The 18,176-nt window shown below is 40.7% G+C and overlaps 1 protein-coding gene across 1 annotated transcript in view; it reads right to left on the reverse strand.

Annotated features, from left to right (window-relative positions):
* The window catches only part of rem2 (RAS (RAD and GEM)-like GTP binding 2), a 32,065-nt gene extending 13,968 nt beyond the window's left edge, over positions 1-18,097 (reverse strand). Inside the window, exons 1-3 of the mRNA XM_042429644.1 lie at positions 17,641-18,097; positions 13,895-14,231; positions 8,179-8,252 (exon numbers count right to left, since the gene is read on the reverse strand). Coding sequence (XP_042285578.1) covers positions 8,179-8,252; positions 13,895-14,231; positions 17,641-17,652 — 423 coding nt within the window. The 5' untranslated portion in view covers positions 17,653-18,097. The remainder of the gene's footprint in view (positions 1-8,178; positions 8,253-13,894; positions 14,232-17,640) is intronic.
* Between the last annotated feature and the right edge of the window lie 79 nt (positions 18,098-18,176).

Genomic DNA, 18,176 nt, shown 5'->3' on the forward strand with positions numbered 1-18,176 from the left:
AATGTACGAATGATAATATATCACAGCTATGTTTACAGGTTATTGCCAAAAAACAGCCAAAAATCTGATTTCTGCTTTTAAATTTTCCTGAAGTAGCGCCAAAGTTAGATAGAACATTTTTCCAACATAACATTTGTACCTGATTGATCCAGAGATTTGTAATTCAACAGAACTAAGATTTGTTTTTTAAGGACATAACATTGCATCTAATGGGACATATTATATATATCTTGTGCATCTTTTTCCACACATGTCCCTTTTACCTAATTCACCACATTCAGAAGCCCTGGCCTCTTCACTACTATTTAAAACCAAATTCTGTAAGTTTTTGCAATGCCTCTCCGCAGAATATTAATGTATGATGAGTCACATCAAAGGCCTGTGGGGTTGAGGAGGTTAAAACAAAAGACAGTGAAACCTAAAGTTGGACAAGCACAATCAATACAAACTATTTTTCTCCCAAAGACAGAAACCTGAGACCAGACTCTACAGTGTAATGCCCGTCAAAGTCACGTTCTCGAAACTACATGTCGATGAATGCGGGGCACATTATAGAATTAGAGGACATACAGGAATGATTGTTTTATATATAGATGGGTTTTCATGGAGTGAAGCACAGACTGAGACTGTAGTCTGTAGACTGTAGCTCAGAACCTTTTCACTTAACTGTGGACACACTCGTGGTGAATGGGTAAAATTTAGCTTGAGGGTTGATTTGCTTTAATCAGTGTTATTTCTAAACACTGGAATATTCTGACTGATTCTGACTCGCAAACGCTGAGATTGAATCAATTAAAAAATACGTTATTTCCACCAGATAACCAAATCTGCCTGCTAGCTTTGGACTGCATGTTGTCTTTGTGTATGTGTGAGTGGTTGGATGCCCTTGCCCTACATCCATAGCCTCCAAGGTAAATTCCTGCCCTCCAGAGAGTTTCAGACGCCTGAAAAATTCACATCCTCTCAAGCCGCCAAGGAGTATCGGATCAGACCCTAGAGCAGGAAATTCATGGGGAGCGCCTTGGCACTCTGTTTGACGGAGCACAGGAAAAGACAGGGAGAAGAGAAAAGAGGAGGGGAGGGGAGGGGAGCCAATGACGTGGAAGGCGGCTCTGCCACCTGTCACTGTCTGATTGAGGGATGAGGAGGAGGAACAACAAGACAGAGAGAGAGAGAAATGGAGAGAGAGAGACCAAGATGCTAATCTGTGCATGCAAAGGAGTACAAACACAGAGTGGATATCGATTAGGCGTGTGATGGAGCGCTCCGGGAGGAAAACTGTGACCAAGTAAATATGCCTCTCTATCAAACGGAGGCAGAGCAACGCAGGACAGTGCCAACTCCCTCTCCTTCTCCCGCTCTCTTTCTTTCTCTCGATTGAGCAGCTTCTCTCTGTTCACAAAGAGTAGGCCATCTGTTAGTACCTACTCCTCCCATACACACACAGTACACACATTCACATGGGCTAATGCACCAACACAAAAGCCATGCCTCCATATAATAATGTTCAAATCATACACAAATACACACGGATGACTGAGCTTTGAGGATAATATTAATTATAATCCTATTAAGTAAGAACTCATGTGGGTGATTAGGCCATTTTCTCTGGATTACGGGTGCTTTGTCAGGTCTCATTTGATTGACTCTGGCATGGTCTTTCATGGTTTGATCCAGGCCCCTTAGTTCAAATGAAAGGAACTTAATTTTAGCTCTAAAGCATACAGTGATCATTTTTGTTAGTGTGCTTCCAGTGTTGTGGCAACAGTTTGGTGAAGGCCCTTTCCTTTTTCAGCATGCCCCTGGACACAAAGTGAACTCCATAAGGAAAGGGTGGAAGAACTGTCCTGTTCAGAGCCCTTGCCTTAACCCAATCCAACATCTCTTGGATGAATTGGAGCACAGACTGTGAGCCATCCAGACCTTTTGGCAAAAATAAAAAACAGTGGCAGACTTCACTAATGCTCCTGTGGCTTACTGCAAGCAAATCCCTGCAGCCTTGCAGGTTCCAAAATGTTGTGGAAGGCTTGTAGCAGCATATTAATGCTCCTGGTTTTGGATTGAGATGTTCAACAATCATATACGGGTGTAATATTCAGGTGTCAACATACTGTTAGCAGTGTAGTGTACCAATGATTCAGTCTTTAAGAATGTGGACGCAGATCTTTCTAACACTGAGATCTGCATTCGATTCTAATAATTATGAGTTTGCACTCGTAATAATGACACATGATTTGTATGCAAACATTTACAATGCTGGCTCTAAATTGAAGTTATGAATAAATAAAAGCAGTATCTTTGATGGGAGATTGTTGCTTTGGGCTACATCCTGTAATGTTTCTGCCAAATAACCAATGTTGTTTCACATCAGTTATGACTGTGTATTACTATCTATCTTACTGATAGCTTTGGTTCTCATTGCCACTAGAGTGGTATTTCTGAGGCCGATTTTCTATATTGGAGCGCTTAAAGAACTGATCAACATCAATTATGAGCTGATATGTATTTTTTATTTTTTTACATAAACACATAACATGCGGTACATGTGCATTTGTAATAAAGATACCTTAAATTTGGTCTCTATAGAAGTGTAATAATATGCACTAAAAAGGATAATTTATGGTAGAAAAATTAAACTCTAGTGGAAATAATGTAATGACAACACTGAACTTCAGTCAAAATATAAGCCCATACACATATATCTGTAATAAGCTAAAATCAGCCAATAATATACCATGTTGATATCTTAGTCAGGCTCTTCTTACCACTCCGCTGTAGCTTCTCACTCTGTTTAAACACAGTCCAGCGGAGCAATTGCTCAGGCTTCAAACACCATGATAAATGTTGCTAAAAGAGTCAAACAGGCCTATCTGTTCTATCAATAAAACATGACCACAAACCAGGCTTTCTAAGAATTCATTTTTCCAAACTTCCTGTTTCTGGTGCAGATGTGGATAAGAAAAGCACATTCAATAATACATGACAGAAAGCATGAATCGCAACTCTACTTTTTATCAGCACAACATGAACTCTGACTTTTTTTTTTTTTTTTTTTAAGCTCAGAGAGAAGCTGCAGCAAAAGCTATCAGTGAGGTTATGATTGAAAAACAGTGAACCCAGCCTCTAATATATCACTTAACTGTTTCAAAAGCTTTTTGTACGGACAGAAACAATACACATTATATACACATGCACACGCATATTCACCTGCGCTCACACACACACACACGCACACACACACACACATATATGTACACAAACTTGTGAGCGGCAGGCGCTACATCAGCAACCATTAACAGTGAGGACAATGAATCATTTATCAGACATCATTTGCATAACATGCTGTGGCTCTGTGAGCACTCCGACTATTATTCCTTCCAGTCGTGAAAAAAGGCAAAAAACACAGAATTTGACCCTATTTTTAGAGCGTGCATGAGCGTGTGTCTGTGTGTGTGTGCGTGTGTGTGCGCATCCCTTCTTATACAACATGCTCCCCACTGCCTGGAACACATACCCTGAGCTATTGCAATCTATTGGCTCCCAAGTCATTTGCTTTGTAGAACAAGATACATGAGCAAAGCAGCTTACGGCCTTTACATGGAAACAAAGGTCAAACACATCCCCACCTGCTTACACAAAACATCCACAGAGTGTCCACACATGTACACATAAACACGCTCATGCTACCATTTTACTTCATCAAAAGCAAACTCATGCACTTTGCACGTACATCTGCCTCTTTGGCTTGCTTTCCATCTGTCTGAGTGCCTGTCAGAGCAAAATGAAAGAGCAGCCAGATCAATAAAGATGCAGGGGTGATGAATGAAGGGAATGAAAGAAAGACAAGAAAGGGGGGGAAAAGGAAAGAGGAGTAAAGGGAAGAGGAGCGGAAGTAAGAAGGGGAGACAGCGGAGCACCTTGCTTTGGTAGCTTAGTCAAAATCTGATAATAGGATGACAAAGCTTAGTTCACATGGAATGCCGAGTTAGTGTGTTTGTTTTTTTCTCTCACTTAGTATCTGCTGCACAGAGACAACGCTTCCCTAAGGAAATATATTACTGAGGCCATCTGGCGTGCACTGACTAGGCCACACACACGTGCACACATACACATACATAAGCACTGCATAAGCTGAGCATGAGTGAGCACGGATGACCACATCATCACACCAAGCACCTCATGCACACACACACACAAGCGCACATATGCAGGGGGTGTAGTGTATGTCCCTGCATGACCCAGATTCAAGCTTTAATATGACGGCATGTGGAGCCTCCACCCTGCTGAAGTGTAGCAAATCCCAGAATCCCTGCCAATTTCAGGGATGCTGTGGTTGACCTCTGACCTCCCTGTAGAGGGGGGATAAAAGAGGATTTCCCTACAGGACACAATTAAGTGTCTCAAAATGTATTATTCACATGGCACTATTGACAAGTTGTCAACATTCTGTGTTTGTTTGCTGTATTTTTAGTTTTACGCATTAATGGCACTATAATTTGAAAAAAGTTTCCCAGGCTCTGACCATGAAGCCAATCAGAACTCAGAGTAAACATGGACTTTACCTGTTGCCTCACTGCTCTGTAGCATGTGGTTAAAAGAGCTGAATATATCAGAAAATGGTGTACAATCAGAAGTTTTGAATCCCCAAAAATTGATGATTATATCAAAATCATTGTAAATGACACTGTTACAAATGACAGCAAAGTTGAGAGCAATTTTTTCATCTCGTTTGAACTTGATGAAAAGCTGGTTTTGAGCATTAACTGTCATGCTAGGCAACTAGCTTACTGGCATCAACTACACAGCTAATGCTAACATTTATTAGCAAGAATGAATGTCATTACACTGTTGAATGTTACAATGTTACAAATGACAGCTAGGTTGAGAGACATTTTTTTAATCTTGTTTGAACGTGATACAAAGTTGATTTTTTTTAGTTACCATGCTATCTTACGAATTTTGTGCTAAACTCATTCTATAATGTATTGGCAACAATTAATGTTCTTAGTGACTCAAAGTCACTGTAACTACTTTAGAGGTAACGGATAATGTTAAAGGACAAAATCATTTTAATACTGTATGTATTATTTTTGATGTGAATTAATGATGAATTCAGTTTTCTACAGCTGGCTAGCTAGCTGACAGAGTTAGCATCATGGACGTATTAAGGAGAACGCTAACTCTACCAGGTTTGTGTCTAACTTGTGTACTACAGCAGACTCGCAGTGATGATAGTGACTACATTCACAGCTCAGACACTGACAGTAATGACCCTGGCTTGTCCTGGAAAAAAAGTAAATTAGGAGGCAGAAAAGAAGAACACTAAAAAGAACAGTAGACAGAGGGCCAGTAAATAGAAAAGCAGAGCAACAAGAAAAAAACCATAGGCAGAAACACATGAAACATTTTTTGTATTGTTTTGTTAGGGTTAGGCATTATTAGTACAACTTTATGAACTGTATCATCAGTTCAAATCTGTCAGTAAAAATCTTTTTGATGTGACCAAATATTTTAGTGGCAAAATTTACAACATGTTGCTAAATTGCTGTCTGTGCCCAAACATCTTCCATCATTGCTCCTTCTGGGATTAATACATTGATTCTTTGTAGTAAAACAAAGTTAACTGTGTACTTCTTTCCAGAAAATCAATTCTGTCATGACTTAGCAGATAAAACTTCTGATGATTTCAAGCAGAAAATGAGTACTATGAGATTGTTCAATCTGCAATCCACCTGACATAGAAAACTCCATTTAAAATTGTACTAGGTTTGATATTATATATTTATCCCTTAAATACAATTCAGCAGCTCAGACTTCAACTGAGCTTTTCTAGCTCTTGATTTTGGTTCACACAGAATATTCTACACAAATAAAATGAGTAGTGATTCCCAGTGGAGACTAAAACAAACAAAACTGTTAAGGTATAATAGTTTATGTGGATTAGGGTAAGTAATGAGAGAGCGTAAATAGTCCAGAACGACTCTCATAAGGCTGCAGAACAGCTAAACAGGAAAGAGAAAAATGCCAAGGGAAGGAGCTCCCCAGACACTTTAAGAATAAGCTTGAGGCCAAAATCAATTTCTGCTGCATGCGCTGGATGGTGGAACAATGTTTTCTTCCCTCATAATCAAGCGAAAGAATGTGGTCAAGCAGCAATTATCTTCTTCAAATTGCATCCTGGACTTTTTCTCTAATTTGCTTTAACATAAACAATCCGGTCCAGCAGCAAATTACACATATATATCACCGGCCTATATTTTACCAGGCCTCAGGCTGCACCTTTTGGTTGTCTTCAATAAATATTTTAATTTCAAGCTATCAAATAATAATGCAAACTCCTACACTGGCTCGAGCTTCAAATGAATTCAGACTCTCACACACACACATTAGGGTAGAGGGCGAGAGGAGTCCTCTGGCCTTCAGTGACCTCAATCTCTCCTTTAAATACAGAACACAATTGGCTGTTAAAGAGATCCATCACAGAACCAATGTCAGTCTGAAGCCAGAGGACAGCATGGGCTGGCTAGGTCAAGGCCAAGTGTGCCAGTGTATCTATTTCGGGAACACAGATGACTTATTTAAACCATCCTACCCCCGTGACGTCAACAACACTCGCAACATCCCAGTGTCTGACTGAGCAGACTCTCAGCCTTCTGTGCGTGTGTGCTGTTGTGTTTGACCATGTTGACGCTGCATGTGCACGCACACACACATCTGTCTGCACAGTCTATATATTTATGTGTTAGCTCTACCTGCGGTTTGTTTTGCGCCGCTCCCTGCACTGCAGTTAGGAGAATTACAACTCCAGCCTGACCTTCATGTGTCAATCAGCTATGACTCAAGCAAAGAGAGTACTTGAAGAAATAATCGAGTGTGAATGTATCAGCTTTTCATCTTTTTTAGCAGTTTGTATTGCAGGGGAATCATGAGGCGCTGATTGGGCTGGCCAGAGAACGCGTGAAGCCCTACAGCCAACAGCGTTGGATGCTGACTGTTCTAGCATGATCTTATGCGTGAGTGAGTGATTAAATCAGCCTGTACAGTATGTGCGTACATGAGTGTGAATGTGTGTGGCTGTGCATGTTGCTATGGTAACTTGGGTGTAGGTTGGGGTGCCCCATGGAGAACACTTGCAGCTTTGCCTCAAGACCAGAAGCCCTGCCTCTTGGAGTGGGAACACTGGTGGTACAAGGAAGCGACACGTGTCAGGCAGCTGGACAACATCTGTCTGCACACCTGATTGTGTGTTTGTGTGTGTGAGAGAGAGCAAGAGATTCAGTGTTAAGGGTTATATTTGTATGTGTGTGTATGTCTTTTATCTACAGGCATTACCAGAAGAAAAAAAAAGCACAAAATATGAGCATGAATTGGCGGATGATTTGGGACGCCGTCCAGTCCTCTCTGCCTCCCCCCACTGCTGACGACCCTGGAGTTATTCCAAGCTTCCCGCTGGCCTGCGTCTGTTGCTTCAGCCTTAATGCCCTGCCTTGTATTAACACGCACAGAATAACAAATGTAATTAACTTTCAGCGAGATTTAACCACAGCAGAAAAGGGTTGGTGGAGGAGGCAAGCAAGCTCCACACATACACACAAAAAAAAGCAGAGAGGGAGTGAATGGATGGGGAGATTTGGAGATGATGAAAGCCGCCAGAAGGATGGGCAACAAAATTGGGGGTGAAAGCGAGAGGGGAACACTTTCCCGAAAAAGTGAGGAAGTGAAGAGATGAGCTTGCTTTCAGTGAAGTTCCCCCGAGTTAAATGTAGCTGTGTGTGAATAATTTACCCTTGAGGGGGGAGCCCCTGAAGGCCGAGTGGACATCTGGAATAGGATGCATCAGGGATGATCTACCCTACACACTAATTAGAGTGTTCTACCGTTCCATCACATCATTAATAGGCATTAATGACTGCATGCCTGATTTTGCATAATGTCCTCAGTGTCACGAGGAGCTTTTTGACAAGCTGTTCCTCCTCTCTGCCGCTGCCTGCTTTTTTCAGTCCTCAGTTTTTCCAACTAAAAATCACTGCCACAGGGTTGGATTGGATCAGCACGAAGTGAACAATGGTTTAGAGAGAAAGAGGTCACTGGAGCACAAAAACACAGGAAGCTGGGCGAACCATACGAGATAAACAAGACAGACTGACTGAAGTGTGAAACTGAAAGTCAGTAACTCACCTGTTTCCAGTTGTCGAAAATTATGACTTTGCTGTCCTCGTCGTCAACTGTCACTGTGCACTCGTAGCCCTCACCTGCAAGCAAATACCCGTGTAAATGTAAGATAAACACCTCAGCATACAGTGTATGACAATGCCAGGGTATACTAGGGGTTACTGTGACAGTATGCATTGTGGAGCATAAATGCATCACAGTATTAACTAAAGTGAAACAGCAGTGGTCTCAACAGCTGAAAATGTTAACAAGTTCATCTAAGTCTTAGAAAATGTCCTTGACCTACTCTAGAAACCTAAAATCATGTGAGAAGATGTTTAAAATGGGGTTTGTGGCCAGTTGATGTGTTTGAAGAATGTTATTTTAACCAATTTCAGACATTTACTCTTTATCCTAATAAAGACATGTTATCTAGACATTTACACATTTTTTGTTCTACATTTTAAAAGATAAGGCTGGTAATGTTGGTAATGTCAACAAATCCCATGAAAACACCAAAACCAACAATGCATTAGTCCATCTCTGAATACTTCCTAACTTCCCTACCTGACCTGAGGTTCGCAGCCCCAAGCCTATTTGTTCCAACTTAAGATGTAAACTTTAAAAAAAAAAAAAAAAAAGGGTCGCTAAGACGAGGGAAAATACACCCAAAGGGGAACCTTAAAGGAATAGTTTGCCAGTCTTTTATTCACTTTCCTGCAGAGAGCTAAATATTGAGAAGTCTGATGGCCCAGTGGTAAAAACTGTCCTTAAGTCTGGTGGTACATGCGGCCATGCTCCTGTATCGTCTGCCAGACGGTTACAAGGAGAACAGACTGTGTGCTGGGTGGATGTGGTCCTTGATGATGCTGTATGCCTTCCGAAGGCACTGTTGGCGGAAGATATCCTGAATGGCGTGGAGTCTGTTGCCAGTAATGTGCTGTGCCATGTCTACCACTCTCTGTAGTGATTTCGGTAATTGTGGGCAGAGCAGTTCCTGTACCAGACTGTGATGCAGCCCTTCAGCAAGCTCTCGATGGTGTACCTGTAGACATTAGTGAGGATGCTGGTGTTCATGCTGAACTTCCTCAGTCTCTTCAAAGAATAGAGCCGCTGGCGAACTCTCTTGACCACTTTATCTCTTATATCTCTTATATCATTGATTTCTATTGGGTTGGTACACAATTTAACAGTGATGGATTTAATAATTGTTTTATTTGCTAGTCTTTCGCTGGTTTTCAGTTTCAGTGCTTGTAAATGGCTTGGTTGTGCACTATTTAGATAATAATTTTGCTTAGCTCTATGCATAAGGATGTCTGCTCTATGTCTGAGTAAATCATTGAGGTTTTTGCTGAGTAACTCCCTCTTAAGCGCTAGCTTTGTTGTGTAACATTCAAGGCCATAATATTTTCTACTTCACAACATCTTTTTCCAATTTCTGAATATGCTGCAATCTGAATTTTTATAGAATGGAAACAAACCCAATTGTTTTATCCCTGATGAATCCCTTCAATGTGTCCAACAGAACATCAGAATCATTCACTGATGTTGTTTTAATTGCAATAAATTCATCCAATTTTCCTTTCATTTCTTTTAAGGTTTCATTCTGCAGAAGTGTGGAGTTGAAATGCCAACATGCTGCACATTTTAGTAGAGAGAATAGAGAGAATGGTTATTTCACCTGTCACAGCTCTGTGATCTGAGAGTGACATGGGGAGCAAATCAAGATCTGAAACCTTATACGGCTGTTGAGAAATAAAAATGTAGTGAATACGAGAAAAAGATTGATTTTGTGAAGAGAAACAGGTAAATTCTCTCCTAAGGGGTGTGAAGTCAGCCAAGCATCTAACACAGAGCAATCTATAGCCCATCTCATTAATGCATGAGATACTGGACGTTGTTCTCTTGACTCTGTGATCCCAGTTCTGTCCAATAAGGGTACCCAGACTTAAAGTCACCCCTATTATTAGAGCAAATTCAGATAATTCAAGTATTGTATTAGTTAAGTAGTTATAGACTTCAGCACCAGATACATTTGGTACATTTGGTGCATATACAGAGAGAAATGCTATTTTTCTCCCATTTACTACTGTTTTTACGTAAGCAACTCTACATTTAGTATCTCTCCCAGATCCCAGATCCGTATGTTGACAGGTACATTTGACAGGGATTACTACACCTCTGTTGTATTTCATATTTGAAGAAGATGCAATATCGGTAGAATCTATTCTGCATCTGCTAAAATCCTTTTCCAATAAATATGTTTCTTGAAAAAAGGCCACCTCCACTTTTTTTCTCCGTAGGAAATCCATGATGCTTATTTGTTTCTGGGGGATATTTAGACCATTCCAAGATAGTACTGTTGCTAGCGCTAGTCATGAATGTAAAGAAGAAAGAGCGGTGCTACCAAGTGATGCTCAAAAAATAACTACAGTTGTTTAATAAAGAGAAATAAGATAATTCCATAAAACCCTTTCCCACATCCAATGCCACCATGCCCAAATTACATCCCCACCCCCGAATTAATAATATCAGTGATGGGAATTCAAATAGAAGAACTAGCTGCCTCCTCTTATACCCATCCCCATAACCCCTCTAAAGGGGAGAAGTGTCCCATCAAGAAACAAAACCCCCACCCAACTCCACAAAAAATAATTGTGACTGTGAAAAAGACAATCTGGAAAGAGAAAAAGACAACCTCACCCCTTTCCCCTTAAGGTAGTCTCTTATCTGAGTGAGATAGAGTTGAGCGAAAACAAAAAAGGGCCAAACCACTGAGCCTCAAGGCAGAATAAAAAGAACAAATAACAAACAAACAAAAACATCTTGCCTATTGGTAATACTCAGATAGGTCTGAACTAAATCAGGAAAAACCTAAGTACTGGATATCAAACATAAATGCATATCTTTGCTTAGAAAATAAATAAGCAAATAGATAATAAATCACAGAGTGTAAGCAGTTGCGGCAGATGTGTAGAGTATGAGTTTGAAGGTCAGTGAAAAGATGCTGCTCAGCACTGTGGACCAGTTTGATGACAGCCGGTGTTGTGTCAAAGTCTGTTTTCCTGTCGATATGCGTTTCCTGTTTTCTTAACCTGCACCCAACCTTATCCCTAATCCCAACCAGTCATCTTCTGAGGTGCTTAACCTGACCCCAAGCTTACCTTAACCCCAACTAGTCATCTCTGCTATGCCTAACCATAACCTAAGTTCTAACCCCAACCGTGGAGGTGGTGCTATGGGAAATTCTAACACGAGGGGAACATTATTCGAGGGGGGAACAGACTTCAGTTCCAGACTTGTTACAGCAAGAAAGTTTCGAAACCCAGACCCTGAGTCCAGTTCATGACTGGGTAGCAGGGACGTCTCTGCCCGGTAGTACAGTCACTGTAGTCCGGTGTGAATCAAACGGTGTGGCTGACAACTTCCTTGGGTGTTCTTCTTGACTCGTTCAAGATGTGGTCTCTATGTGTTAAGTGCAGACATTTCACTATCATGACTCTTGGAGTAGCAGATGGAGGTCACAATGGCTGGATGCTATGAGCCCGCATGAGCTCCGGTGGATGTTGGTTGAGGATGTTGGTTGTCAGGTAAGCCAATTCCATTCTCCTCTCCCAATTTTAAGTAGATGAAGTGCAGGTTGTCTCATCTGCTTCTGTCCTCAAGAGATACCAACTTGTTTTCAAGCTGGTCTAGTGTTTTGCTGTGTTGCAATGTGGTTTCTTCAGCATTCTTGATCCGTACCTGCAGTGTTGAGGTGACTGAGCACTGAGTCTTGATATCTTCACCATATTTGGATAGGTCTCTTGTACGGTTCTCAGTTGACTTTCTATATGTTCAAATCTTTCTTTGGAATTCTTCTCAGCTTGACTGAAGGGTTTTTTCAAGGTAGATTTCAGAAAGGCCACTGTCAGCTGGCATGCAGTAGTCTCATCATCATCCATCAGTGGTTTGTCAGCCATCTCTTTGGTTTTGAAATTGCATGATTGCATCAAAATTATAATATTCTAGGCAGACAGAAGTTATAATTCTTTTTACAAGTTTGAAAGATTTGAAAGCAGTCTTATCAAAAGGTTTTGCTGCAACAAAAATAGGGGAGTTTGAGCAGAGGGAGTTCTACTCCGCCATCTGGATCACCTATAGGGGCTTCTCTGTCTGACAGACTTTGGACACTGTAGTTCTAAGAAAATGGAGCTAAGCAAACAGAGGTAAATATTGCGTTTGTTGGCAGATTTTGGTGCTCTTTATTTACGTCAGCAGTACGGTATATGTGAGATTTATTCAAAATTATCTGTAGTTCAGTACAATGGGTGTGTTGTACTGAACCATGAGCTTACTATCATTACAACAAAAACACACTACCTATAATTATACGGCAGCTTTTAAAGTACACATCAATCCAAAAATCCTTGGAAGAGATTGGAAAACCCATAATGAATGACATGTCTATTATAAGGTACGAGTGCAACAAATCTCCTGGTCCTAATCAGTGCTGTCTTTTACAGGTGCTTGCTGAGGACACGTATTGATTAATGAGGTGTCCTTCCACTTATGGAGCTAATATGGTGCTGGAGCATCTGTGTTCGTAACTACCTCAAAGTGTTAATTGAGTGGGTGTTGAATGGTGTGTTTTTTTTGTTTTGTTTTGTTTTTTTACACTTTGCTATTTCGCCGTGTAGCTCATAGAATAATCCAGCACATACAATTGTCATTCAGAGTGAGAGCTGAATCATGACATTGTGTACATGCTCTTTAGATGAAAGTGCTTTTTCTATCCATTTATGATGCATGAATCCGAATGTACTACACGGACAGTAATGAATACTGTATGGTGTGACTCTGGGGCAAGTCAGCATTATGCAGAGGGATGAGTAGCTGCCTCTCAGTGACACTGACTGATTGATTGAATGGTTGAGGGCTGATTATCAGTGTTGCAGTGACCTCTGTTTAGAGACACACCTACTGACTGACCACAGCAGAGGGAAACGGAGATCAAGCCTGTTTTTAGCAGCATTTAAAGGGAAAATACACCCAAAGTGAAACCTGAAAGGAGCTGTTCTTTTATCCCATTTCTTGCCAACAGTTAAATATGATGATATGATACCACTTGCATGTCTGTATAAATATGTGGCTGCAGCCAACAGCTAGCTTAGCATAAAGACTGGAAACAAAGGGAAACAGCTAGTCTGGAACATAACCTCCCCTAAAATGGCAACCTTCTTCGATTTTTGTATAAATTAAACAAACAAGATAAAATGTGTTAATTAGCTAGCTTTAGAGTTGCTGGTAGGCAGATTTTTTTTACCTTTGAACAGAGCCAGGCTAGCTGTTTTCCCCCTGCTTCAAGTCTTTGTGCTAAGTTATGCTAACCGGCTGCTGGCGGTCACTTCATATTTACTGTAAAGACATGTGACTGGTATCAAGATCTTTCAGCAAGAAAGTATATAAGTATTTCCCAAACTGTAACACAATTTCTTTAAAATACATTGGAAGGGAAAAGGTGTGAAGTCTAAAATCTGGGTTTGGGTGGATTCTCCTTTGAGGCTGAATGACAAAAGGGACCAGAATTTATGAGCATACTGTAGATCTTCCGAGAATTGTGACCATTTCAGCTCCACACCCAGTGTCTGAATTGAGCTTTTCAAACATTAAACCTTGAAAATGATTTAAGATGGTCCCCCATTCTTAACACTGATGCACACAAACACACACACTCTCAGTCAACTCGTGTATGAGGCATTACCACAAGCTTGTGTCTCAGAGTCTATAGAGAGGGATCTGTCCGACTGCCCGGCCAGAGATAAGGCCAGCGACGACTTGCCCACGCCATTCTGTCCCAGCAGCACTATTCTCAATGCCCCACTGTGGCTGTGGTAAACCGCCTGGGTGGCTGCCGATTGGCTGAAGGACTCATCCCGAGGCACAGATGGGTCACTGATAGGCAACATGGCAGGCTCCTCCAAGCCTGGGATCCAATCGCAGTCCTCGGATACGGCCTCTTCCCTTCGCAGCTGGTGTTTGACAGGCAGGGGTGTGCTTCCTCGGCGGAGGGGAGGCGCCGTGGTGAGAAACATACTGTACTAGAATGAAATTGATACAGAAGAAAAAAGACATGTGTATGTATAGAAAGGAGCTGCTGTTGCATGACATACAGTATATGGCGCTGCCTAGAGTACTTTTCTGGCTTTAAAATTGAGGTAGACCTCCAGATCTACCTGTAACACTGTCTATTTTGGTGAATGTTATCACTGGAGAATGGGGGAAGGGTGTTTCCACTCTGTGTGTCTATGAGTGGAGGAAAGGAGGGAGGTGTTAACAATGGAGGTGAGACAGATAAGTGGCAGGGAGCGAGAGATGCTGATGAAGACGCAGAGCGTGTCAAAGGGAAACCTGGGGGGGGGCAGCAATGAAATGAGGAAGACACAGGACAGGAGAAGCTGCTGAAAGAATAGCAGAAGATTAGAGGATGCTAAAAGACAGCAGCTTGATAAGGGCACATACAGAGAGAGGAAGACAAGAGAAAGACATGGAGGATGTATGGAGAGAAAACACAAGGGAGGAGCAGAGGAAAAGAGGCTGTGCAGCTGTGTGTAATAAGGGCATATGTGCGGTCAGGTGGCTCTATACTGTACAGTGTGTACATAGCGAGTGCAGCATGAATTCACACAAAAATAGGTCAGAAACATAAAGTCTTGATCTCTAACCACAGTTATTTCAAAAGGGAAAGCTGCAAAGGAGTTTGTCAGCAGTTTTCTTCAGAATAGTAGTTTGGCTGAGAAAATTGTGTGTATGTGTGTGTGTGTGATTGTGTGTGCGTGCAGACATGTGCATAATAGTGTGTGTGTGTGCAGCCACAGCAGGTCAAGCAGAGAGGACCCTCATCAATATTAATACAGCAATTAATCTAGTTCCAGCAGAGCCCCTGTGTGTCTGTAGCTCAGCGTCTGCCTGTGGCAAAGCTAAGTACAGTATTGGCACTTAATTAAAGGAGGTAGAGACAATAACAGGAACACATTAGAATATAACGCAATCCAATTCACCACTACAGCAAAGTAAAAGTATCGCAAATACAACAAACTGAATTAACACCTCTCTGACACAGTGTCAGCAACGATTTAGGATTATAAATGTTACAAAATTAGGATTTACTGCAGGACTGTTGTATTGGATTGCATTAGACTGTATTGGACTCTACTGTACTTTGTCTCCTATAGCATAACATTTCATGGTTTTGCTTTGTTTTCATAATTTGCTTTAAATATGATTTGCTTAGTAGAATATAAGTTCTAAAATATACTGTAGAATATATACAATGATGGTATACTTCAGAAGTAAATATGTATAGTAATCCAGTACAGTATAGTGTAATTTAATTTGGCATAGTATAGTATAGATGTTTGTAGTGTAATGTAGTGTAGAATATAGTGTGATTTAGTTTGGTACAGTATAGCATAGTAGTATAGCACAATAAAGTACAGTATGTAATGTATATAATGTGATATCATATAGCATACTATTGTCTAGTTCAGTATTCAGTGGTATAACATAATTAGTATAGTATAGTGTATAGAATGTGTAGTGTTGTGTAATGTGAGGTACTGTAAAATAGTTTAGTGTAGTGTTGTGCAATGTATAGTATAGTATGGTATAGTACAGTATAATGTGTCATGCTGTAATATAGTTTAGTGTAGTGATGTGTACTGTATTGTAGTGTATTAAAGTAAAGTACGGTAGTGTTGTGTAATGTGATGTTTTGTGATATAGATAGTGTTGTATAAAATAGTATACTATAGTATGTGATGTGCTGTAATATCATTTAGTATAGTTCTGTGTAATGTATTGTTGTATGGTATAGTATTGTATAATATAGTATAGTACAGTATAGTATAGTGTAAAATTGTGTAGTGTAGTGTAGTATAGTATGCTGTTGTGTAATGTACAGTATATTACTGTGTAGTGTAATCTTGTGTATGTATTGAAGTAAAGTATGGTGTAGTGCTGTGTAATGTGATGTGCTGTAATATAGTTTAGCATTGTGCTGTGTAATGTATTGTTTTGTAGTATAGTTTAGTATACTACAGTATAGTGTAAAGTAGTGTACTGTGGTATAGTGAAGTATAATGTTGTGTAATCTTGTTGCATGGAACAGTAAAATGTAGTGTGGTGTAATGTATTGTTTTGTAGTATAGTACAAAAAAAATGTATATCAAGTGTGTAAGTACGGTGTAATGTTGTGTAATGTGATGTAATATGATATAGATAGTGTTGTTGTATAGTATAGTATAGTATAGTATAGTGTAGTATAGTATAGTATAGTATAGTATAGTATAGTATAGTGTAGCGTTATATGGTATTGTAAGTAAGTATGGTGTAGTGTTGTGTAATGTGTATTGTGATATAGATGTAATGCAGTGTTGTTTTGTTGTATAGTACAGTAGGATATAGCCTATTATATAGCAGATTATTATGGTACTTTTTTATATAATGTATGCAGTTGAGGTGTGGCTGCTTGTGACACAGTCATATAGCTGTTGGCACAAACACACAAAAACACACACACACACACACACACACACACACACACACACACACACACACACACACACACACATACACCATTCACAGAGGCTCGTTTAGGTAGCTCAGTTAGGTTAATTGAACAACCTAATCAATTAAGCATGGCTTCTATTGTCGGCGGCGCTCAGGGGAGCTATACATGCAGAGACCGGAAACTCTGACCGCGGGCTGAGCCAGTGTGTCAGGGGTTAATCTCCCTCTCTCACCAGGCTGTCGAGAAACTAGGGCAAACAACGGTGCACAATACAAAATTAATAATACAGGCAATGTTTTTATCCTTCCGTCGTTACTGCCCAGTTACACTTACTCCTCCTCCCCTACAAGCTGCAGTCTAGTTATGTCTGGTGTACTTTTGTTTTCTTCTAAAGGATGCTTACTGTGCGCCTCATTATCATTCTATTTATGATATAATCTATGAGGAATTAAATGGTCCACCAAGAGGGAGAGAAACAGATCGATTGGTCGAACACCCTTCAGAATCTTGTAATAATCAATACTGCACAAATATCACAGCAAAACCTTGAACTATCTCACAACTACTAAGAAAATATGGACTGTGGTAGAAAATCCTATATGAAAATATAAGGCACATATGGGTTACTATAAAGTCAATATTAAGTAGACACACGTAATAACATTTGACAAAAATCATATGAGAGTAAAGATTTAAAAAGCTACAAATGATAAAGTGAATTCCCCCCAACACAAAGACAGAACCAGACTGTTGAATAAAGTGTTGGTTGCAGAAAAATCAGTGATTAGATCTCGTGCCATTCACTAAATAAGATTAGAGGGGGTGTGTAGCCTACCTGGGGTGTGTGTGTGTGTGTGTGTGTGTGTAGTCTATGGCTATTGTGCAGAGCGCGCACGAGGTGGGTTAAAGCGGGAGGTGGAAAATATGTGTCGCCTTACCTGGTCAGTCATGGTTTTCGATAAGTCTTCTCTTTCTGAAATAAGTGCTGTAGTTGCAACCGCCTGTGCCGCCCGGTTCAAGTCATCTGTGCTGGCTGCAGACCCTGCATCACATTTCACAACGGCAGGACCAGACGGCGCACAAAAGAGACGCACCGGATTTCATTTAACATGTTGTTATTCTTCCCACTACGGCGCGTAAAATCCCCCTCTGGTGACTTGAAAGGAAAGGTGCGGCGCATGGAAATTTAGGATAGGTGGTAGTAGTACACCGGAGGGTGGATAAGGAGGATACACCTGCGTCACCGCTTGGATTAAGAGTCGAGTTCATAAAGGAAGGAGATGAAAGAAAGCCATCAGCACAACAACACATCCCCTCCTGTCCATTTGGTGTCCCAACGGTCAGCAACGACTGCGCTACCCTCCCCACCTCCAGTTAATACCTGCATCTCTCTCTCTCTCTCTCTCTCTCTCTCTCTCTCTCTCTCTCTCTTTCTCTCTCTCTCTCCCTTTCTCTCTCTCTCTCTCCTGCAAAG

Source organism: Thunnus maccoyii, chromosome 12, assembly GCF_910596095.1.
Source record: "Thunnus maccoyii chromosome 12, fThuMac1.1, whole genome shotgun sequence".
In the NCBI taxonomy this organism is placed as follows: domain Eukaryota; kingdom Metazoa; phylum Chordata; class Actinopteri; order Scombriformes; family Scombridae; genus Thunnus; species Thunnus maccoyii.